General features: G+C 37.7%; 2 protein-coding genes across 2 annotated transcripts in view; one reads left to right on the forward strand and one right to left on the reverse strand.

The window, feature by feature from the left end:
• Samhd1 (SAM and HD domain containing deoxynucleoside triphosphate triphosphohydrolase 1) overlaps window positions 1–24,782 on the forward strand; it is a 58,406-nt gene that overhangs the window by 22,956 nt on the left and 10,668 nt on the right. Inside the window, exons 7-13 of the mRNA XM_063248388.1 lie at window positions 7,663–7,818; window positions 9,670–9,770; window positions 9,888–9,996; window positions 11,936–12,027; window positions 13,487–13,602; window positions 20,670–20,803; window positions 22,562–22,657. Of these exons, the coding sequence (XP_063104458.1) occupies window positions 7,663–7,818; window positions 9,670–9,770; window positions 9,888–9,996; window positions 11,936–12,027; window positions 13,487–13,602; window positions 20,670–20,803; window positions 22,562–22,657 (804 nt within the window). The remainder of the gene's footprint in view (window positions 1–7,662; window positions 7,819–9,669; window positions 9,771–9,887; window positions 9,997–11,935; window positions 12,028–13,486; window positions 13,603–20,669; window positions 20,804–22,561; window positions 22,658–24,782) is intronic.
• Tldc2 (TBC/LysM-associated domain containing 2) overlaps window positions 8,317–24,782 on the reverse strand; it is a 40,348-nt gene continuing 23,882 nt past the window's right edge. The window contains exons 5-6 of the mRNA XM_063248389.1: window positions 11,018–11,061; window positions 8,317–8,836 (exon numbers count right to left, since the gene is read on the reverse strand). Of these exons, the coding sequence (XP_063104459.1) occupies window positions 8,620–8,836; window positions 11,018–11,061 (261 nt within the window). The 3' untranslated portion in view covers window positions 8,317–8,619. The remainder of the gene's footprint in view (window positions 8,837–11,017; window positions 11,062–24,782) is intronic.

Genomic DNA, 24,782 nt, shown 5'->3' on the forward strand with positions numbered 1-24,782 from the left:
GGAACCAGTTTTTGAGAAAAGCTGTGTTTCCACCACCCCCAAGTTTCTGCCACATTGTATTTCTGAACCTGGAGTAGAAAAGGATATTAATGCATTCTTACATTGTCAAACACTTTTTTCTTTTTACTTTTCTCCTTGAGGTATAATTCACATATAATAAATGAAAGTTCTTAAGTAAGCTTTGACAAGTATGTACATCCAGTCAGAACATAGAATCTTTTTATCTTTTGGAAAATTTCCTTCTGTACTTCACTTGTGTATGGCTGTTGCCAGGGATGGATCCCAGGGCTGGTCTATGGTAGTACTGAAATGCATCCCCAGCCTTTCCTTCTTCACCTTTAATCAGTTCTTACTCCTCTGTCTACCATGAATACACTGATTTCCATGAACACACTTTAGTTTTGTTTGTTCTCAGATTTGATACAAGTAGGATCAGATTGTAGGTATACTTTTGTCTCTTATTTACTCAACATACTTTTTTTTTTTTTTTTTTTTTTTTTTGTGGTATTGGGAATCAAACTCACAACCTTTTGCGTGCCAGGCAGGTACCATGCCACAGAGCTATATCCCTGGTCCTCAATATAATTTTTTTTTTTTTTTACACTTTTTTTTTTTTTCCTTTTTTCTTTTTATCGGTACCGGGGATCGAACTCACAACTGCCTGCTTGCGAGGCAGGTGCTTATGCTGCTGAGCTAAATCCCCAGCCCCCAACATAATATTTTTAGATTTGTCCATGTTGAATTTATCAGAAGTGGATCTCTTTTTGTTGCTAAAGTAGTACTTCAGTATGAAAAGTCAATTTTGATTATCTTTTCTTTTTTTTATTGAATTTGAGTTGTTGATAAGTTTGGGCTAATACATATAAGGTGTTGTAGTCAGGGGTTGTACACAGAGAACAACTAGGATTACATGGAGTTTGTAATATTTTTATAATGGTCACCGGAAGTTAACACAGGAGAATGCAGGAAATCTATCCACAACACCAAAGACATATTTTTATAATGGTCACCAGAAGTTAACACAAGAGAATGCAGGAAATCTATCCACAACACCAAAGACATAGATTATTTAGTCAAGAGCCTAACCCCCACAGCAATGTCCCACATGAGTCCAGATAAAAACCCAGAACTCAGGACAGTGCCTCCCACGAGTCCAACTGGAGGTCCAGAGTCCATAAGAAGGACTCACACCAGTCTCTTTTACGGATCCGTGCCGGGAAGACCCAAGAGTCAGCGGTGGAAATCAGAAAGTCTATGCCAGCAGGATGAAGGAGCTGTGCTAGTGGGATGAGGGTTCTACACTGGAGCTGAGAAGTCACACAACAAAGACCAGCACTATCCTGAAGGCACCACAGCCGTCCTCAGCGACACGGAGGCCCCGAGCTCCTCCGACGACAAGCACAGTCCGGTACATGCCAGGAAGCAGCGTGACGAGTTCATCCTGGAGACCTAGCAGCACATGTGTTCCCCTCTGGAGCCAGGAAGCAATGTTCGATGTGAAGACCAGAGCTTCTCCAGGAGAACCAACAGCTCAAATAGCAACTCCTTAAGGCCTCAACCCTTCACACCTCCCTTCTTCTCCACCTATTTATCCTGGCAACTTTCCTCAGGTGGAGCATCTTCGCTCAATGCCATGCTGATGTAATCCAGCTGGCGTTAAGTTGACCACCAGTTCTCAATTCATAACATAAGGTTACAATGCATATTATTGTACAAGAATTTTCCCAACCATTTTTTCATTTCTGTAGGTAAATACGTAGGAGTAGAGTTACTGGGTCATATAGTAGATGAGTGTTTAACTTTATAAGAAATTACCAGAGAGTTCCAATGTAATTATGCTATTTCTATTTTACACACTTCTACCAGCAATGTGTAAAATTCTAGTTGTTCTATAGCTTCACCGACATTTCATCTTTTTATTTTTATTTATTTATTGTTTTTGTTTTGTTTTGTTTTTTGTCTTTTTTGAGACAGGGTTTCACAGTGCAGTTCAGGCTGACCTTGAACTCACTTTGTAGCCCAGGCTGGCCTCAAACTCATGATTCTCCTGTCTCAGCCTCCCAAGGACTGGGATTACAGGCATGCACCACCACACCTGGCTTTTTAATTTATTTATTTTTCACAAAGTTGCACAAGTGTTCTATAGCTGAAACACACCTTAGCTCTAACAGTTGAAATCTTTCAGATTAGCACTTCTGACTGTTAAATGGTATCTCCGGACTAATTTGGATTTTCTAATGTATATTGAATACCATTTCCTGTTATTTGTACTTCACATTGTTACTGACATCTTTTTGGTGAAGATTTTGTGTGGCGAATCCAGCAAATCAATTCCAAGCTCTTGTGTAGTATGCATTGTGGTACAGGATAATCAGTTACATTTATTAAACATCGCAGGAAAATGTGATCAAGGAAGGTCCCACATGAGCAGAAAAGCCATATGAGGGGCAACAGGAAAATAAAAAGCACAACACAGCACACAGATAAATCAAGCTTTCGCATTTTAAAGGGAATCATACCTGATGCAGGTGCCTCTCTTTGGGTCTCTAGATAAGATTGACAGGAGTGAAATCATCTCAGATGCTTTCAGTGAGCATGAATGTCCCAGAATTCACTCTGACTATATCATGAGATGTTTTTAATTGTTAATTTTATTTATCATGAGTTTTTATGAACTTAAGATCCTATTTATGAACCATATTTATGAGCCATTAATAAAGTTTTTTTTTTTTTTTTTTTTTTTTGTCTTTTTCGTTTTTATTAGTACCAGGGATCGAACTCACGACTGCCTACTTGCAAAGCAGGCGCTTATGCCGCTGAGCTAAATCCTCAGCCCCATTAATAAAGTTCTAGTGACAAAAAGGTTATTGAAGGTCAGGACCGGAGATCTAACGAACATAGGCAGTAGTCTGAGGCTTTGGGAATTTCTTGGATCTTTGTTATTTCATTTTCTGCCTATCTTAAAACAATGGAAGGACCCAGCATGGCTAGTAATGAAATTTGGTTAGAGAAATGAGGCATGAGTATACTGCCTAATCCAGTCCACCTGCACTACATAGTGAGTTCAAGACCAGACCTTATCTCAAAGCAAAACAAAATGAAAACCAAAGGAAAAGGGATTGGCTCTAGAGTGTTGCCCAAACTCAAGTGGGTGGAGGGGAGTGGTCTGCCAGCCCTATTGTATCACCTATACTAACTTCTTTCAATGTTTTATTCATTTAAAAAATTCTATGGGTTGTAGGGGTATATATGACTTACTGGTAGATCATGCAGCTAGCAGCAGTGAAGCTCTGGTTTAATCTGGAGCAGTGAAGGAAAAAAAAGGAAGAAAGGAATTTTTTTGTCTTTCTTACTGATTTGTATACATATTTATGGATGTGTATTATGAATATTTTCTCCTAGTGTTAGGCTTGTTGAAATTTTTTTTTTCTTTTACGGTACTGGGCATTGAATCCAGCGCCTTCATAGTGAGTTACCATGTCAGGCGCTTTTAGTTTTTATTTTGAGTTAGGGCCTTGCAAAGGCCCTAAGTAAATTCCCAGGCTATACTCAAACTTGCAATCCTTCTGCCTCAGTCACCCAGAATGCTGGGATTGCACATGTAATTTATAATTGTTTTATGCAGCAGGGCTGATTTAGTAGAATCTAAAATTCTTTTGTTTAAATGTTTTACCTTTTACATGTAAGAATTTAGCTCATGGGGAATTAATTTTTGTGTATGTGAATAGCAGAATTCTAATTTTTATCTTTTTAATATAGATAATTATTTTAAAATGTGTTTGTTTGTGGCACTCAGGCAGGAAATAGCTAAGGAATAGACTAGAGGAAAAGGAGAAGGCCAACCCACCATGGAGCCCACTTGCTGGGCTAGATCTGAGGCATAAAGTAACCAAGAAAACAGGAAGAAAGGGAGGGCCCATGTTGGAGCCCACTTTCTAGACTAGATCTGCCTTCTGAGTTAAACATGAGAACAGGACTAGAATATCCAGATTGAAATACAATGGGAAGCCAGGTGTGGTGGCACACACATGGAATCCCAGTATTCGAGAGACTAAGGCAGCACAATTGTCTTGAGTTCAAGGCCAGCTTGGACTCCATAGGGAGACCCTGTCTCAAAAAGATCATACATACATACAATGGGGAAAGGCAACCAGGAAGTTAGTTTATATACAGGAAGTACTCCACCCAGTGGTCTTCTGCAACCCTGAGTTTACCCCAGCCCTAATTACAATGTCATTGACTATGCAGATTTGACTGGTGGGCTCTGGACACCAGGACAGTTGCTGTGAAGGCCATAAAAGGCCAAAAACTTTTTCCTACTGGAAAGGCTGAATCAGGTAACTCACTGGCTGGAGTCACACCTCAGACCACACCCTTAATTCCAACCCAAACCCTAAGGCTTAAAACTAGATTCAAGCCCCCCCCTTCCTCCCCTAAGGAGTCAAAGCTAGGGCCTTGGGCATGATAGCCAAGCATTCTGCCATTGGGCCACATCCTCAATCCATCTGGTCCATAAGTTCTTAATTATTATTGGTCTGTGGTAAATCTTAGTACTTGGGAGAATAACTGTTCTTACCAGGTCATTCAGGAGGATCTTTTGCCTGTTTACTCTTCCCTTAAGAATTTTGCAGTTTTCTCCTATAAAGTCTTAAATATTTTTTGTTATGTTTACAGAGTTCCTTATCATTTTGATTTGTTTTGTTTTAGTACTGAGCATCGAACTTATGACTTTGCCCTTGCCAGGCAGGCTTTTTTTTTTTTTGCGGTACCAGGGATCAAAGTCACAGCCTTGAGCTTGCCAGGCAGACGCTTATGCCACTGAACTAAATTTCCAGCCCAATTTTGGCTGTTATTAACTGTACTTTTTGAAATTTACACTTTTGGTATACTAGTATATTTGGCTTTAATATATTTGAATCTATTTGAAACTACAACTTTGTTCCACCTTTATTCTAAAAACTTTATAGATTCTTTTGCGTTTTCAATATAGATCATTGTGGGGCTGGGGATTTAGCTCAGTGGCATAAGCACCTGCCTTGCAAGCAGGCAGTCGTGAGTTCGATCCCCGGTACCAATAAAAGGGAAAAAGACAAAAAAAAAAAAAAATATATATATATATATATATATATATATATATATATTTGCAATTCAGTGCATCTGCAAATACTAAGGTGTTTTTCTTTTTTAATCTTTATACTCTTGATTGTTTTAAGACAAAATCTCACTAGTTTTTCCTGGCCTTGAATTCTTGGGGACCCTCCTAGCTCAGCCTCCTGAGTTTTGGGATTACAGGCATACCCTACCATTCTTGCAATTATTATTATTATTATTATTATTATTATTATTTTGGCCTTTCGCTTCCCCCAAACTCTTCAGTTTTAAAAGCTCTACTTCCATTTTTATACTTCAGTTTTTTTCTTTAAATTTCTCTTCTCTCTCCATCTCTTTCCCCTTCCCATTTGAATGACTTCTCTGCTTGAATTTTTTTTTAACATTTGGTTTTCACATGAAAAGTTTGGTTTTCACAGAAAAAACTCTTCAATCTATATTTGCCAAATGTTAATGTGTTGCTGTGTTTTCTTTTAAATATGCTCTTTTTAAAAGCTGTATATGATGTTTTTCTGCACCATTTTAGTATGCACATACGCTTTTTTTTTTTTTTTTTTTTTTTTTTGAGACAGGGTCCTGCTATCGCCCAGGTTGCCTGATACTCCAGGGTGAAAGTGATCCTTCAGTCTCAGCCTCCCAAGTACCTGAGACTTTACACATGTACCACCACACCCAGCTGGACATATTTTTATTCTCAAGTATTTTAAGTGCTGATGCAGTACTATTATCCAATATACATACTTTCCGATTTCACCAACTGACAGTATTAGAAAAAGGGAAAAATCTTTCTTAGTGTAAAATTCAATATATATTTTTTTGTTGTTTGTCTTTTGATCTGGGATGATTCTTCAGTTTCTATCTTTCATGACTTTTTTTTTTTTTTTTTTTTTTTTTTTTTTGAGACAAGGTATCACTGTACAGTTTACACTGGCTGTGAACTCCCCATGTAGCCCAGGCTGACCTTGAACTTGTGGCAATCCTGCATCAGCCTCTCAGTGCTAGGATTGCAGGCATGGGCCACCTTGCCCAGCCTTCTGATTTTGCCATTTTCTTAAGAGTAGGTGGACTGGGGGCTGGGGATTTAGCTCAGCGGCATAAGCACCTGCCTTGCAAGCAGGCGGTCGTGAGTTCGATCCCTAGTACCGATAAAAAGTTTAAAAAAAAAAAAAAAAAGCAAAGAGTAGGTGGACTATTTTGTGGATGTTCTTTTCTAGTCTGTTTCCAGTTATTTTTACAGCTATGTATTTTGCTATTTTAAAGGAGCCAAAGGCAATGTGAGTGTTCGTTGATCTAATATTAGCATAGCCAAGTTTGCTATTTCTGGTAGAATACCAAGAAAGCTATACATCCTTCTTATGTAGCACGTGCAGGTGTATATAGAATCTGTTTGACCCACTGCTTGTGGTAGTAACTTTGATCACTTGGTTAAGGGAGTGTCTGTCAAATTTCCACAATGTAGTTACCATTTAACTTTTTGTAAGTACGTTAATATATATATCTTGATTTTATTTTTATTTATTTATTTTTTTGTGTGTGTCTTTTTATCGGTACCGGGGATCAAACTCACGACTGCCTGCTTGCAAAGCAGGCGATTATGCCGCTGAGCTAAACCTCCAGCCCCCTTGATTCGATTTTTAAAAGATAGTTTTGAGTTACTTTTGGTGATACCTGGAATAGAATTAGCGTCTCCAAAAAATGATTTGATCTTTACAATATTGTGGGTAAGCCAAAAAATAAGCCAGTTGAGGCTAATTTGAGACTTCAATCTAATTTTTCATTTGTTTTAGTTTATTTGGTGTTTGGTTTTCAGTTTTTGAGATAGGATCTTGCTATGTAGTCCAGCCTGGCCTTGAACTTGCTAGGTAGGCATGTACTACGATGCCTGGCTCTCAACCCTCAGATCTTTTCATTTTCTCTTCTTTTTTGACTTTTTGAGACAGGGTCTCACAGCACTGGTTAGGCTGGCCTTGAGCTCACTTTATAACCCAGCCTGGTCTCCAACTTGAAACGATCTTCTTGCCTCAGCTTCCCAAGTGCTGGGTTACAAGCATACACCACCACACCCGGCTCAACCCAAAGATTTTGCTTTCAGAGTCTAATTTCCCCACAAGATTTTGATTTCAGGGCCTTGATTTTACTGACAAGGTTGAAGTTACCTCTATTTGCCACTAGATGAAAGCACTAACAGGTATTAGTGTCATTTGTTCCAACACTGAAAAAGTAGGACTAAATTCTTACAGTGATATTCATTAAAATGGGATTCTGCCTGTATGACCTGATAATGCTCTTCTAGTTACCATAAATCATTATGTCTCATAAAATGTGTTTATTATATTGTGATATAATGAGCATGGCTTGTAGATGCTTTGTAGACAAATACTGTCAAAAGTGGCAGGTTTTAAACATTGCAAAACTATAGTTAGCAATTAGGTAACTAATGTGCAGGAGAACAACCAGTACCTTTATGTCAGCATTACCTAAGAAAATAGTAATTTGTACAGTTAGACTAGAGTCTCTAACAGGCCATATTATCCTGATTTTTTTTTTTCCCAGCATGAACAGGGATCAGTTCAGATGTTTGAGTACTTAGTTAATTCTAATGGACTCAGGACTGTCATGGAACAGTATGGTCTCATCCCTGAGGAAGATATTTGTTTTATCAAGGAACAAATTGCAGGACCACTTGAATCACCAGCTAAAGATTCTTTGGTAAGTTTGTACTGTATTCAGTTTAATTTGAACTGACAGATGCTCTTTTCTAGTATGTTTCCAGTTATTTTATAGCTACATATTTTGCTTTTTAAAGGAGCCAATGACAAACATAGGTCATATATTTCTACTGTCTAGTCCAAAAAAATGAAAGTTTTATATTTTTTGTACCTTTTAACTGAGTTCTTTAATACTCTTAAATTTAAAGTATTTATAAATCCTTTTTAATGAATTTATATACAATATTTTAGATAGAAGCTTTAAATAAATTTTTCTCAAATGTAAAAGTATACTTTGTTTATCCATTATAGTTAACCTATTTGGAATATTTAGATATATGAAGACCTAAAGAGTTGAACTAGTTCAGAGGAATATCTTTTGTACTTTTAATTTAATTTAATTTTTTTTATTTTAAAGCGAATAAAATAATAAAACAAAACAAAGAGAATGTTATTGGATTTCAAAAACAAAGACAGTAGGCAACCAACAATAGTTACTATATTGCACATTGTCATCCTCTAAATAGTTGCTCAGACTACCAGCTACAGGCATGCAAAGTAAATCAAACAATAGAAGTACTCAGTTATTTACTTCAGTTGCTATCATTTCAGAAATTTCAGGTGTGTGGCTTCCAATTTCTTTTGCGTCTGTCTCCTGGATTTGTTCTGGGTGAGCTGGAGGTTGAGATTGTACCTTGCTCCTTTGTCTTGACATTTTCCTGTGTTCCTCTGAATCAGGTGGTTGCTGAGTTGTGGGTGCTTTCTGCACTGGCTGCCCATCGTGGCAGTGCAGGAAATTGGGTTAGGTACCTGGGTTCCTCCAATCCAAGGTTCCTGGTGTGGGGCTGCAGCTGATGGCAGTTGACCTTGGGGTGTGGTTTATCCTCCTGGCCCAAGGCAGTAGTCTCATGGGGATTGGGGGAGTGAAGAGTGTCCTGGCTTCTCCGGGCTCAAAGCAGTGGGTCCACTGAGCGGCATGGCTTCTTCTCTGGGCCCATGGTGGCAAGCTCATTGGGGAGCTCATTTTAATTTTAAAACAAGTTAGAAAATAATTTTCCTTTAAGATTATAAAGGTTTTTTTCCCTTACATAATGCAAAGCTACTTATAAAACATAACATTTTTTTTTTTGTTATTTTGAGATAGGTTTCATTATGCAGTTCAGGCTGGTCTTGAACTTAGTGGCCCATACTGGCCTCAAACTTACAGTCATCCTCCTGCCTCAGCCTCCTGAGTTCTGGGATTACAGGCATGCATTACCATGCCCAGCCAGTAAAATGTAAGATTAAAAGGTGGATTTTGTAGCAAATACCTGATTTCCAGAAATGTAGAGGTCCAAAAATGTTTTGAAGTGTATTCATGCCATTTAGACTAGACATGGAGCCAAACTATAAAGCTATTAGATATGTGAACAGTATAATTTTTATTCATAAATTTAAGCATTATCACTTCAGGAACATTCTTACTAGTTTATTATTAAGTCATATTTTAAAAAAGATTTTAAGTCCAGAAATGAAACAGTTTTGTTTGCCCATGAACAAGAAATCTTATATATTATGATCTTTTAAATGGCACTTGAAGTTTTGAGTGTGTGTGTGTGTGTGTGTGTGTGTGTGTGTGTGTGTTCTACCACTGAGCTACATTCCTAGGCTGAAGATTTAGTATTAATAGGACGTAGAGTATACCTTAACATTTCTTGTCCCTTTCTACTTTTATTAGAATCAATTGAAAGAAAGATCCTTCCAGTTTATCTCTTACTACCAGTTTATAATTTGCAGATGAACACAGTTGTTTTGCTAGCAAATAGACTTGTTGTCTATCCTAAAGCTTTGCTTGGGTTTTCTTGTCTTCTAGTGGCCATATAAAGGACGTCCTGAAGAGAAAAGCTTCCTTTATGAGATAGTGGCTAATAAAAGAAATGGCATTGATGTAGATAAATGGGATTATTTTGCCAGGTATGCTCTGAACTCTTCAGAAAAGTTGTGTAAAATCCTCATATAAATTCAGTATTATTATTTAAAGTACACTTTTTGTATTGAAAAATTTCATCTTTTTCTTTTGATTCTTTATAGGGACTGCCATCATCTTGGAATCCAAAATAATTTTGATTACAAGCGCTTTCTTAAGTTTGTCCGTGTCTGTGAAGTGGATAATAGGAAGCATATTTGCACTAGAGATAAGGTAAGCTATGTTAAAGGGGACAACAAGATGAGTATAGTTCCTGGCTTAAAATCTGAAAAGTAATTTTCCGCTATTTAAAAATTGGGAAATGATTAACCTTTGTATTTAATGTATTTCTAGATATCTTAGGACTCTTCATTTCTACTGTATTGCTAAGTAGTAATAATTTTAAAGTAAACATTTATTTTGCCTTGTCCTGGGCATTTTTTGTTGTTGTTGTTGTTGTTGCTGTCTTTTGTGATATTGGGGATTGAAACTAAGTGCTCATGCTCCCTCACTAGGCAAACACTGTCCCGCTGGACTATATCTCTAGCCCTGGGCACTGTTTTAAGTGCTCTGACTGGATCAACAAGCCTTATAACCCTATGAAATACTATTATTACCCTATTTGTCTTAGTCTGTTTTTTGTTGCTATTAGAAAATATGTAAAGTTGGATACTTTATAAAGAAAAAAGGTTAGGGGCTGGGGATTTAGCTCAGTGGCTTAAGCGCCTGCCTGGCAAGTGTGAGGTCATGAGTTCTATCCCCAGCACAAAAAAAAAAACAAAAGAAAGAAAAAAGGTTCATTTCATTCACAGATGAGACCAAAGAGCATGGCACGGGCATCTGCTTAGTGTCTTGGTTACTTTTCTCTCATTGCTGAGACAAAATACCTAACACTCAAAATGAAGGAAAGAAAGGTTTATTTAGTTTACTGTTTGTAGAGTTTCAGTCCATAATTAGTTGGCTCCAAGACAGGGTGGCATGGCACTGTGGCAGCATTTCAAGGCTGTAGCCAGCAAAAGCAGCCAGAACAAAAAGGTGGAGGAACAAGCCTCTTTTCCCCCTTATATTGTGTGCAGCCACCCCACTCTCCAGGGTGGGTATAGCTCTCAGAAAATCTTGCCTTCCTCTTGCACAGGACGAGGATATTTACAAAGTAGAACCCTGGCTCCCTTCTAAAACTCTTAGTTAAACTTTTAAACTTTTAATGTATCAGTGTATTAACCATAACACTTGGTTTCTAATAAGGATCACTTACCGCGCAATGTATGGGGGGAAATCAGAAGGGCAAGCAGGCACATTCTAAAGAAAGCAAGAGAAGATGCCAGGTTTTATTTATAACCAAACTACTCTTATAAGGACTGCATTAATCCTTCATCAGGATGAAGCTCCCAAAACCTACTTACTTCTTAAAGGTCCCATCATTTCTCAACACTGTTTCTTTGGGGACTGACTTTTGACATGAGTTTTGCTGAGGACAAACCTTACTTATTTATTAATTTATTTATTTATTGGTGCCAGGGATCGAACTTACGACCACATATTTGCAGGAGTGTCACAAGTTCAGGCCCAGCCTAGACAATTTAGTGATTTAGACCTTGTCTCAAAAAATTAGAGGAGTGCCACGTGTGGTGGCACACTCCTGTAGTCCCAGCACTTGGGAGGCTGAGGCAGGCAGATCGTTGTAAGTTTGAGACCAGCCTAGTGAGCCCAAGGCCAGCCTGAACTGCACAGTGATACCCTGTTTCAAAAAGACAAAAAAGGCCAGGGATTTATTTCAGTGGTGTAAGCGCCTGCCTGGCAAGTGCAAGGTCATGAGTTTGATCCCCAGGATCAAAAAAAAAAAAAAAAAAAAAAAAAAAAAAAAAAAAAATTAACAAAGGACTAGGAATGTAGTCCTTCAGTGTAAAGACCTTGGGTTCAATCTTAAGAAAGAAGGGATGGAGAGGAGAGAGGAAAGGAGGAAAAGAAGAAAAGAAAAGTGAAAAGAGGAGAAGTTTCAAACCAATAAATAATTTTACCTACCCCTTTCATTTAGTCACCTCAAGGATTTAATGAATACTTCCTCTGTGTAGCCTTTTTGTCTGTCATCATCCTTTTTATCTTAGGAATTTGTCTCCTAGCAAGATTCATACAGTCTGATCCTGAATTAATGTACCTTCATGTTTTTTTGCAGGAGGTGGGAAATCTGTATGACATGTTCCATACACGTAACAGTTTACACCGCAGAGCTTATCAACATAAAGTTGGTAACATCATTGATACAATGTAAGAAATTTTGCTGTTATTTCCTTATAAAACCTAGCATGGCTGGGACCAGGGGTTTAGATCAGTGGTACAGTACCTGCCTGGCAAGCATGAGGTCCTGAGTTTGATTCCCAGTACCATTCCCCCAAAATATCTGCCATGGTGCTTTACTGGATAATCATACTTGGCTAAAATTAAGACTTATAGATAAATTTAAGTTGGGTCTTAAGTAAATCTAAATTTTTTTTTTAAATCCAGAATAAAGTAAACTTAGCTAAAGAGGAGGAAAAAAGACAAGTAGGGGGTAGTGTAGATGACTGGCAGAGGAGCTCTCTTAGACTGGATGTAGAGAGGCAGAGCTGAAATGGCTCCGGACCTCTGCACAGGTCGTTATTTATGTACCATATACTAGTTACGGAAGTAAGGAGGTGGGACGTGAGTAGTTGACATTCTGATAGTAATAATAATAGTATTGAGCATTAAGAGTCATGTCTGTTTTATTCTGTCAAATATATATGTATCAAAGTTAGTAACAGGTAGTAAATCTAACAGGAATTTCACCTTCTGATTTGATCAGAACCAAAGCAAAATATTAGAGTAGAATCTGTATATAACTCAGAGATCCCAAAGTTTGAATATGAGTGTGAAGTATGATAGAGTATACTTGTAATCTCAGCTACTTTGAGGAGAAAGATTAAAAATTCAAAGCCAACCTGAGCAATTTAGTGAGACTCTGTCTCAAAATAAAATTTAGGGGTCTTTCTAAAATTTAGAAAGGCCTAGCTAGGGTAGAGCTTGCCTAGAATGTGCTGCTTTGTACTGGTTTGATCCCAGTACAAAAAAGACTGGGTTTGAGTCAAATTGATTCTTTGTCCCTAAAATAGCATTAAATGAATCATTGTTCATTTCATGTTCATTTCTCTTCATGTTGTGATAGTTTTTCTTCATTTCTGTTTTTTTACCTATCCTTTATCATGAGTAGATTAGCTAAAATCTGTTGTTTTATTAGTATGATAGATATTTTAAATTTCAGACACAGAGGGCCAGGGATTTAGCTCAGTGACATAGTGCCTGCCTGATAGGCATGAGATCCTAAGTTCAGTTCCTGGTACCCCCCCAAAAAATAAATAAAATTCAGAGTCAGAAAGATCTACATTCAAAGTCTGGCAGTGCTTCTTCCTAACTTGCTTGAAGGAAAATTATTTTATTTCTACGTCTGTAAAATTAGAGCTAATTATACCTACCCATTGTTGGAAAAGTAAGATAACATCTGAAACCCTCCCCATAGTGCCTGGAAGACAGTTAACACGGTAGATCACAGATCACCCTGTACTTACTTAGTGTGAGAAACAAGCAGTTGTCTTCAGAACATCCTACCGCAAGGTTTTATTTTTCCAGAGTAGGAAGATCCCTTTCAGTAAGGCATAAAGCACAAATACTCAAAATTTCTCTAAGCATATTTTCATAAAATGATCTTTAGGATTACAGATGCTTTCCTCAAAGCAGACCCCTACATAAAGATTTTAGGTGCTGAAGGGAAAAAATACCGCATTTCTACAGCAATTGATGACATGGAAGCCTTCACCAAGCTGACAGGTAAGAACTGAAGGTAACATAGATGATCCATCTCAGATATGGTGTGAATCCCTGGATTGCTGATGGGTTACTTTCCTAATTTTCAAATGTATTTTAACTTCTTAAGTGATTTTACTGTGTACTTTTAAATTTGAGTTTGCTTTCATTTTATATTAATAAGGTGATCTTGGTAAAGAGACTTACCTTCCCTGAAACTTAGTTTTCTTGCTTATAAAAAAGAGGTATATTATTTTGAGAGTCTGTGTAAATCTAGCCTAGACTAGACACAAACTTGTGATCTTCCTTCCTCACCTTTCCCAAGTTCTGGGACTACAGCTATGTGCCACCACACTCAGCTTTTTTTAACATTATTTGTGTTGCAAAGCATGTGAGGCAGGATTATCTCTTCGTATTTCTTTTTTTGAACCAGGAGTTAAACTCAGGACCTCATGCTTGCGAGGCAGGCACCAAACCACTGAGCTATATCCCCAGCCCTGTGCCTTCATATTTAGAGTAAGAGATGAGGGTGCAGTAGCAGTTCTTTAAACTAGGGGGAGTATAAATAGAGAATGAAGATGAGTGAAGCAAAGGAAGAACAAAAAGTATAGACCAGTCAGAATTTGTAGTTGCACTCTGTGCAACTAAAAAGAGGGTTAGCTGGGGAGGTAGCACAGTGGCACAGCACCAGCCTGACAAGTGCAAGGTCGTGAGTTGGCTTCCGATACCAATAAAATAAAATACAAAATATCAGAAATTAGACACACAGCCCACAAAATCAGTGGTAAAGCTGGAGGTCCTGAAATGGGCAAAAATAATAGGAACAGAGTGACCTAAGATACAGGCAGACCCTTCTGCACAGCTTCCTTGCTTGGTACAGCCCAGGCTCCTGCCAGTCTGTCCTGGGTGCGTTCGTTTGCAGTGTACTACCAGAGCAAAACCTGAGCCAGATTCTCTCCAAAAATTTTCGGCTCTTTAGATTGGTCATTTCTGTAAAATAAGATAAAAATAAATTACTGGGACCTATAGCTTAGTGGTAGAGTACTTGTTTAGTATGTTCAAGACCATGACCTAGACCCCAAATGCCTTTAAAAAAAATCATTAGAGAAATAAGATGGGGCAATGGGATATATAAATGTAAGCCCATATTTTGTTCTTCGTTTTGTTTTTTGAGACATGGTGTTACTATGTAGTCTAGGTTGCCCTTAAACTCACTGTTTAGTCTAGACTGGCCTTGAGCTCACCATGATCCTCCTGCCTCAGCTTCCTGAGTGCTAAGATTACAGTGTATATCACCACACCCAACTTTGTCAGACTTTACTGTTTAATAAATATAATAGAAAAAAATTTGCATTACAAAAAGTATACATACTCTTTAAAAATACATTTAGGGGCTGGGGATATAGCTCAGCGGCACAAGTACCTGCCAGACAAGCACAAGGTCATGAGTTTGCTTCCCCCCGCCCCCAACATAGGTAGATGTCCACAGGCTTACTCACTAAAATACATTTGGCTCTCTATGTCCACATGTTTGCAACTGATGATTCAGCTAACTGTGAATCCAAAAATGGGAAAACGTGTCTATTCTAAATATGTATATACTTTTTTTAATTCATTTCTCCCTAAGCAGCACAATACAACAAATATTTATATAACATTTATGTCCAATTAGTTAATGTGGGTGATCTAGAGGTTAAAGTATGCAGAAAGGGGGCTGGGGATTTAGCTCAGCGGCATAAGCACCTGCCTTGAAAACAGGCTGTCGTGAGGTTGATCCCTGGTACCGATAAAAACGAAAAAGACCAAAAAAAAAAAAAAAAAAAAAAATATATATATATATATATATATATATATACACACACACAGAAGGATATGTGCAGGTTATTTTACATAAGGGACATGAGCATCCTTGGATTTTGGTAGTAACGAGGATCCTAAAGCCAGTCTCGCCACAATTACCAAGGGATGTGTGTATAGATACAAGCAGTTAATGTAAGAGAACCCTTTTTGCACTTGTAAATTTGTAGCCATTTTCCAATCATAAATGAGCTAAAACCAAAAGTGGTGATTCTTCACAATAAATGTCTTCGTACACTCTTGAGTACACTGTCACTATTTAAGATTTATAATGGGACAGCTAAATTTTTTTCTTGCTTGTTAGTATGTCTGATGTAGAGTTGGATTGATGACAAAATTACAAAAGGTAATGTGTATCTAAATTGTTTCTCTGTTCTGTTTTAATAGTAACATAATTAAGGTAGTCTCCCATCTTTAAGTTGATAGGAATGAAAAAGGAGATTTTAAAACAACCTAGAGATTTGAGCAACCTGGGGATATTTTTAACTTTTAATTCATAATAAAAGAAATGATGCCATATTTTGAAAAGTCATCTTCGATCTTTCATTAAAAGTCAGTTCTAACAACTTATTCTGTAGAGCTATAGTTGCATTTAAGCTATTTTTGGTGAAGATACATGTATTCTGGATTTTATATGCTTGGGTCAGCTGACAAACTAACCTGAAAGTAGTATGCATTTTAAGGTAGTCCACATTGTGTAACTGTAAGAAAGCTCTTGCTCACCATGAAGGTTCCATGTCACCCATATTGGCTTTTACCACGTTCCTTGAGACATACTTGTATGTTGTAGCAATGTTAAGAGCCTGCACTTGGATATTGTAGCAGTGCCAAAGTGGCTCAACAAGTTTTCAGTGCTTAATGTCAATTGCTGTGCTTGCCTCTGCTGTTTTAGTTAGCAGTCAATAGACAAGCACTGCCCTATAGATTCCATTTAGGGTTACAATGATCTAAACTCTTCTAGTCTCTTTCCATCATTTCTTCAGGTATAAAAATCCCAAGTAAGAGATTAGGTAGGTCACATGCTTGTGCTTTATCTACCAGCATAGAGAAGGGAAGATGGCCTGTCCAGCTTTGATCACTTGAGACAGAAACAATATTCTTGCATATTATTCTGAGTAGTATTATAATCCTTATTGTCCTTAACTGCCTGATATTGAAAGAATAGGACTACGAGGGTCTCTGTTACCTTTGTTGCTTTTTCAAAAGTCAATGCAGCATATATTGTTTAAAAATTTCAACTTCCTTGCTGGGCATGGTGGTTCACATCTGTAATCCCAGCAATCAGGAAGTTGAGGCAAGAGGAGCATTGCAAATTCGAGACCAGGCTGGACTAAAAAATGAGCTCAAGGCCAGCCTGAACTGCATAGTGAGACCTTCTCTCAAAAAGATAAGATAGGGGCTGGGGATTTAGCGGGGCTGGGGCATTAGCGGCTGCCTTACAAGCATGTGGTTGTGAGTTCGAACTCCAGTACCGATTTAAAAAAAAAAAGACTAAATAAATACAAACAAAAATTTCAACTTCCTAGGCTTTTTTTTCCCGTCTTTTTGGAATGTTTCTCACATTTTATTTTGAAGAATTGAAAATATTCAGCAATTTCAAAAGAATTTTTCTGTGAACACTGGTATACTCATCACCTAAATTCTGCCCAATTACTGAACTTACTTTACTTTGTATTTAGCACTTCATTACATCCTCCTATCCATCCATTAATCTATCTCATTTGATGCCATTCAGAGTAACCTAAATTGTTCAATATGCATATTAATTTAAGTTCAGTAGTTTATATTTTCTGTTAATTGATTTTTCTTTTATTATAAAATTTATATACAGTTCATGCATATGTGCAAATGTTGTGTACATTTACTAGAATTTTGGCAACTACAAGACACTGAACATTTTTTTCTCCTCAGAAAGCGCTTTCATGCTCCTTTCCAATTAGAAGAACAAACTATTTTTTGCCTTTAAGTTTTTATGCTAGTGGAGTCATACTGTGCAAAGTCCTATGTTTTTGAGAATTATCCAGGTTACAAGTGTCAGTAACCCATTTCTGCCACAGTTTATGGTTCTGTGCTCTGCTTCCTAAAAATCCTGTTGCTGGTTCATGTTCTGGGTATAGCTATCTTACCCGTTTTTGTTTTGCTTTTCATGTTTTCCTTTTTCTTGGTGCTAGGGCTCAAACCCAGGGCTGGCAAATGCCAGACAGGTGCCCTACTGTTGAGTTATACCCTCTTTTACCATCTGCCCTGAATACAATTATCTTGGTCTTCGTCCCTCAATATTCCTAAGTGATGGTAGAACATAAAAGCCACACACACCCACACACCAACAATTCTGAAGTTTGATCATAGAATCTTAAATTTGTGATTTAGGTCATATACTTCCAACTCTCAAATGAGGAAACAGAGGCTACATGGAGGAAAACACAACATACCCAAATAAACAACAAATCCAAGTATTTGGACTCCCAAATTGAATGCTGTCTACATTATTTCAGAGTGGTAGCTTGGCCATTAAGTTTGATAGATAAGCAGCTTCCTCTGCTTCTGTATTACTCTTTCCCGAAAACTTATCTGGAATAAAGGCAAAAAGAATAAATATTCTGGTTCTAGATGAACATTTAAAAAAGTATGACCACTAATATTATTCATATACTTGATTGATTTCTCCACCCAATAATAAAGTAGCACTTGGGAGGCCGAGGCATGAGGGTTGCAAATTCAACACCAAGCTGGACATCTTAATGAGACCTTGTTTCAAAATAAAAGCATTTAAAGGTGGTGGTGGGGGCTAAGAATATAGTTCAGTGTTGGAGCATGCACAACACCCTGAGTTCAATTCCTAAGAGTAACAACAGAGTCTCATCTGGGTGTGTTAACATAAATTCCATTTTTTAAACTGTTTGTAGTATGTGTGGAAACAATGAACCTGAGAATGGAAAGATTGTAGAAAGCATCATTCAATGTGAGGAATGAGATGACCACAAAATCAATAGGGAAGGCTATATACATTTAAATGGCATAGAGTACATGAAGCAGCTTTCTTTTTTTTTATAGTTGAGGAGTCTGAAGATTATTACCTAAACCAACTGGTCAAATACAACATAACCCATCATGGTGGTAGAATGAATATATTATAAAACAGCTGGCCAGGCATGGCAGGACTGTTCATGCCTTTCATGCCTCTAATCCCAGTAATTTTGGAGGCTGAGGCAGAAGGATTTACGTTCAAGACTACCCTGGACAACTCAGTAAGACCTTATCTCAAAATAAAAAAGGCTCAGGATATAAGTAAATGATAGAGCATCTCTGGGTTCAATCTCTAGTACCACAAATAAATAAATTAAGAATGAAAAAGGGGAGCTGGGGATTTAGCTCAGTGGCATAAGTGCCTGCCTTGCAAGCAGGTGGTCGTGAGTTAGATCCCTGGTACTGATAAAAAGGAAAAAAATGAAAAAGGGCAAGATACATAGTTGAGGGGGAGGTCCCTATTAATATTGAAGGTAAACACACATACACATGCATAGAGGCACAACTACCTGAACTTTTCTACAATATTTCTACAATATCAGTATCTTGAAAGGCAAAAAGAATAAATATTCTGGTTCTAGATGAACATTTAAAAAAGTATGACCACTAATATTATTCATATACTTGATTGATTTCTCTACCCAGTAATAAAAATCCTTAAGTTAAATTACTGAGGCTAATTTGAGGGCAGATATATATTAAGAGAAGTTTTGGTGGGGAGAGAGCTCCACTGTGTAGCTGGCGTCAAACTTATGATCTTCCTGCCTCAGCTACTTGAGTGCTGAGATTACAAGCATGCACTACAATGCCAGTTTACGTACCATTTTTATGTCAGTGTTAAATGTGTTGGTCTCTATAGAAGAGACAGTTCTTGTTCAGGAGAGACATGCTGAAGTATTTAGAGGTGAAGGTCTTGGTGTCTGTAGTGTTCAGATATTTCACAAAAAAATTATGCACAGAATGGGCATGTGTTGAAAAATCTTAATGATTATGGAATTTAGGTAATGGCTATTTGGTGTTTTTTTTTTTTGTGTGTGTGTGTGGTCTTTTTCCTTTTTACTGTACTGGGGATCGAACTCACGACTGCCTACTTCCAAGGCAGGCGCTTATGCCACTGAGCTAAATCCCCAGCCCCAGTGGCTATTGGTTTTGTGTTTTCTTTTGTCCTTTTGAAACAAGGTTTCATGATGCAGGCAAGCTGGCCTTGAACTCACTTTATAGCCCAGGTTGACCTCAAACTCATGGAATTCCTTCAGCCTCAGCCTCCTCAGTGCTGAGATTACAGGCATGTGCCACCACACCCAGCCTATGGCTATTAAAAATTAATTGAAGGGGCTGGGGATTTAGCTCAGCGGCATAAAGCGCCTGCCTTGCAAGCAGATAGTCATAAGTTCAATCCCTGGTACTGATAAGAAGGAAAAAGAAAAAAAAAATTAATTGAGGGCTGGGAATTTAGCTCAGCGGCATAAGTGCCTGCCTTGCAATGTGTGGTCGTGAGTTCGATCCCCAGTACCAAAAAAAAAAAAAAAAAAAAAAAAAAAAACATGAAAAATTAATTGAAGGAAGCCCAAAAAAAGGAAATTTTTTTTTCTGTTGTTATTGTGGAATGGAATATTTGAAATATTTGGTTAAAGACATTTACAAAATTTCATGTACTCAGCAGTTAGCTTCAGTAGTTATATATAGCAGTTTTACCTCATTCACCTCATGTGCCCACTCCCATCAAACAATGACCTGTTTTGAAGTAGATCCTAGATACAATTTTGTTTGAATGTATTTAGTTATCATTCCAAAGTGTTAAGAGCCGGTGGCACACACCTGTCATCCCAACCCTCAGGAGACTGAGACAAGAGGATTGCTGTGAGTTCAAGGCGAGCCTGAACTGCATAGTGAAACTCTTGTCTCAAAAAGAAAAAAAAAAAAAAAAAAAACCTAAGCTGTCAATCTATAATCAATCCCACTTCCCAACCCAACAGTCATCAGCTGTAGTACAGTCGTATTAAGTCACCATAATTTAACACTGGATTACGTTGAAGTGAGCCCAAGACATTAAATGAAACATTTTTAAAGAGATTTTTCTATTCATCTCTTTAAAAACTTCACATGACTAAAATTATACTATGCCAACATACATGAACTGCTTCTTAAAAGCAGTTTAGGAGTAAAATAGTACATTTTAATGTAACTAAAATTTCTCATATTGGCAGATAACATTTTTCTGGAGATTTTACACTCTACTGATCCCAACTTGGATGCTGCACGAGAAGTTTTAAAAAATATTGAATGCCGTAATCTGTATAAATATCTCGGTGAGACCCAGCCTGGGAAACGGATTATGAGGGTAAGTTACCAAGCATCTTCTCATTAGTGAGAGGTTACTGCCATCTCTCTTCAGTAGGAACCGTTAACTCATCACAGTTCAGAGCAAGGCAGTATGTGCAGACCTGTTTAGCAGATGAGAAACTGAGCGCAGGGTGAGATGAAAACCTGCTCATGGGAACACAGGCAACCAGGATTCAAAACCAAGTCTACAGGGGCTGGGGATTTAGCTCAGTGGCATAAGCGCCTGCCTTGTAAGCAGGCAGTCGTGAGTTCGATCCCTAGTACCGATAAAAACGAAAAAGACAAAAAAAAAAAAAAAAAAAAAAAAAATTCAAAAAACCAAGTCTACTCCAAACTTTTCATTCACAAAAAAAGAAGGGGCTTCAGATGTTAGCTTCAGCTCCTAGCACAGGAAAATAAGTATCAGTAAAAAGACCCTGAAAATCAAAAAATACCTGCGTAAGCTCCACTGAAACTTAACAACTGTTGGAACTAGAGTTTGCTTAACACCAGGGCTGGGACTCAGGGATGGACTCGGAAACAGTAAAATATTCTCCTATAACTTTTGGCTGCCCAGAAACTTTACTAGTAGCCTGCTGTTAATTGAACATCTTACTGATGATATCAAAGTCAGTTAATAGGTCTAGGGATTTAGCTCAGTGGAGTAAGCACCTGCCTAGCAAGTGTGAGGTTGAGTTTGATCTCCAGCATCAAAAAAAAAAAAAAAAAGAAAAGAAAAGACTATTAATATGTAATTTTTTTTTTTTTTTTTAGTACCAGAAATCGAACTGAACCTCACACTTGCCAGGCAAGTGCTTGTGCTGCTGAGCTAAATCCCCAGCCCTGTATTTATATAATATACAATGAAAAATATGGGAGAACTGGAATAGATAAGTTTTCATCACAATACACAGTTTACTAGAGACACTTTGCTCATATAGGAACGATTAATACCACAAGGAGTTTTGAGGGGATGTTTGCAATACCTGATTGCCACAGCAGCAATAGAAAGTGGCTGGAAAATTGTTATGGTACTATAATATGTACTACAGTTAGTTTTAAACAGTTACGATTCATATTTCTCTCAACTTAGATTGGAGCCACATATAGTTTGTATTGTACATTTTGATAAAATTTAATTTTGTATAATAGTCTTATATAGTCTATGGCAATAAAAAACATTTTCTAATATCTTCATATATAATTTATCCTTTTCCTCAGTTTTTTCCATATTGCTAGGCTTGCAATTTGTCCACAAGGTATTTTTTTTTCCAAATTGTCCCATATCTTAAAAACAAGAAAATCCACATGTAAGTGGACCTGCTTTGTTCAAGGGTCACCTGTACTTATTTCCTTCACATTATATCAGCTCTCCCAGTTGGCATGTGTCTGTCTTTTTTTAGTTCAAGTATCTATTTTTGCCTCTGGCTTCTTAAAGTTTTTTTTTTTTTTTTTTTTTTGTATGACAGAAACCCAGTGAACTGATTAATTATTATTACCTCATAATGATTTGTTGGGTTACACTTTACTTCCTCTTATTTCTCTATTAGAAGGAAGTCCATACATAACCCATAATGCCGCTGTTTTTATTCTAAGTGTGAAATTTCTTTATGAACATTGCTCTGTTAAATGGATAGCATAGGTAGGAGCTGTATCTGTCAAGGATATCACTAACCATTTTTCATAATGAAGTACCATTTTTAGACAGGGAACCTATTTGTGACCCAAACACTTGATGAAAAGCTGAGGTTTTAACATGAGGCCTTATCTTTTGTAGGAAGACTATGAACACCTTCCAAAACAGGTTGCTGATGCTAAACCTCTGGAAATGTTCCTGGAAGCTGAATTAAAGGCCGAAGATTTCATAGTGGATGTAAGTAGTCAGCCCCAGAATAGACTAAATAAAGAATTTAAGATAAAGCTCTCCTGTGATAAAAGTAGTATATATTCTTTATAAAAACTAGAAAATACAGAAAAATAGAAGTAAAGAAAAAAATCTGCTGTGATCTCACAAAGAGAACACATATTACTATCCAATTTAAAATTTTCTTTGTGTATTTTGCCAATATTTTTAATAAAATTATGATCATGTGATAATAGAACATTGGATATATTGATTTTTAAAACTTTTGAGCTAGGCATGGTGACATATGCCTGTAGTCCCAGCAGTCTGGAAGTTTGAGACAGGAGGAAAGCAAGTTCAACTGGACAACTTAGCAAGATCCTGTCTGAAAATAAAATAATTTTTTTTTTTTTTGTCTTTTTCGTTTTTATCAGTACCAGGGATTGAACTCACGACTGCCTGCTTGCAAGGCAGGCGCTTATGCCGCTGAGCTAAATCCCCAGCCCCTAAAATAAAATAATTTTTAAAAAGACTAAAGTTGTAGCTCAGAGAAAGAAGAGAGAGAGAAAAAAGAGGGAGAGAGGAAAGTCACAAGGTGACACGTGCTAATTACAAGAAAAAGTTAAGATTTTTTTTTTAATTCCTATTTTCATAGAGGCCAGATGTCGAAGTTGTCGTCGTTGTCTTCTCTTCCTCCTCTTCCTCCTCTTTTCTTTCTTCTCCTCTTCGTCCCCCCAAAGTCTCATCTGCATTCATTTATGCAAAAGGCATTTAGTCCATCTCCAAGAATTAGCAAAGTCCTCTAACAGTTTAAGCATTGCTAAAAAGTGCAAATCCAGTCTCCTTTGAGATCTAAGGCAAACTCTTAGCTGCAAGCCCCTGTACAAATGAAAAGAAAGTTAAACACTTCCAACTTTCAATGGCACAAAATAGACATTCCCATTCCAAAAGTTACAAATCAACAGGGCTGGGGATTTAGCTCAGCGGCATAAGCGCCTGCCTTGGAAGCAGGCAGTCGTGAGTTCGATCCATGGTACTGGTAAAAATGAAAAAGACCAAAAAAAAAAAAAAAAAGTTACAAATCGAGGTAGAAATAAATGGGACCAGAGCAATCCATAATCCAGCAGGACAGACATTAAATCCTGTAGCTCCATGTGCAGCATCTGAGGCAGTCTATAACAGGATGTGAACTTCCAAGGGCTTGTGTGGCTCCACCCAATGACACTACTGCTGGTTGTAGCTCTCATGACTTCTCTTTTGGGCCGACTCTGCTCCCTCCTTACAGTTTTCTTCAGATGATCCATATTCCTGGCTTCTCTAAACATCTGGGGTCTCTACTGCACCTTGGGCTTCACACTCACGGCTTCACACATTACTGTCTCAGGGGTACACTGCCTGCCCTCCCATGCTTTCGTCTGAAATCCGAGTGGGAGCCTTTTAAACCTCCATAATTCTTAGATTCTGCATACACCTGAAACCAGCACTACCTGAGTGATGCCAAGCTAGAGCAGCAGCCTGGCATTCTTCTCCCTTGGCTATCGGGATCAAATGCCTGGGCCACTGGGCACTCTGAATTCTGGGCACTCCAATTCTGAGGAACAAATTCTCCATGCTGCCGCTTTTCAGGAACATGGTGCTCTGTAACTTTCTTCTCAAAGCAGTCTTTACTTTTGCAATTTTAAGGCTGTAATTGGTGGGAGTCCTGTTACTTCTTGAGATGCCCTCAGGCCACCTTTTTTTTTCTCTCTTGTTCCTTCTTAGCAATTAAATCTCCTCTGCTCTATCTCAGTTTTACTGCAGCTTCCTTTCTGACGAGCCTCAGAACATTTTAAATCATTCTCATTGCTCTTGATTCTTAACATAGGTCTGGCTAAAAGCCTCTAACAGTAGTCATGTAACCACTTCAACAGTAGACTGCCTTGAAATTTCTTCTGCCCGATAAATTAGTCTGCCACCCTTAATCTCAGTCTCAGGTAGTCTCTGGACTTGAGCAAAATGCAGACAAACTCGGGCTGGGGATTTAGCTCAGTGGCATAAGCGCCTGCCTTGCAAGCAGGCAGTCATGAGTTCGATCCCTGGTACCGATAAAAAGGAAAAAGACAAAAAAAAAAAAAAAAAATGCAGACAAACTTTCTACCATGTCATAACACATTAT

The sequence above is a fragment of the Cavia porcellus genome, unplaced genomic scaffold (genome assembly GCF_034190915.1).
Source record: "Cavia porcellus strain 051 isolate PalLab524CR breed Dunkin Hartley unplaced genomic scaffold, mCavPor4.1 scaffold_5, whole genome shotgun sequence".
NCBI classification, from domain to species: domain Eukaryota; kingdom Metazoa; phylum Chordata; class Mammalia; order Rodentia; family Caviidae; genus Cavia; species Cavia porcellus.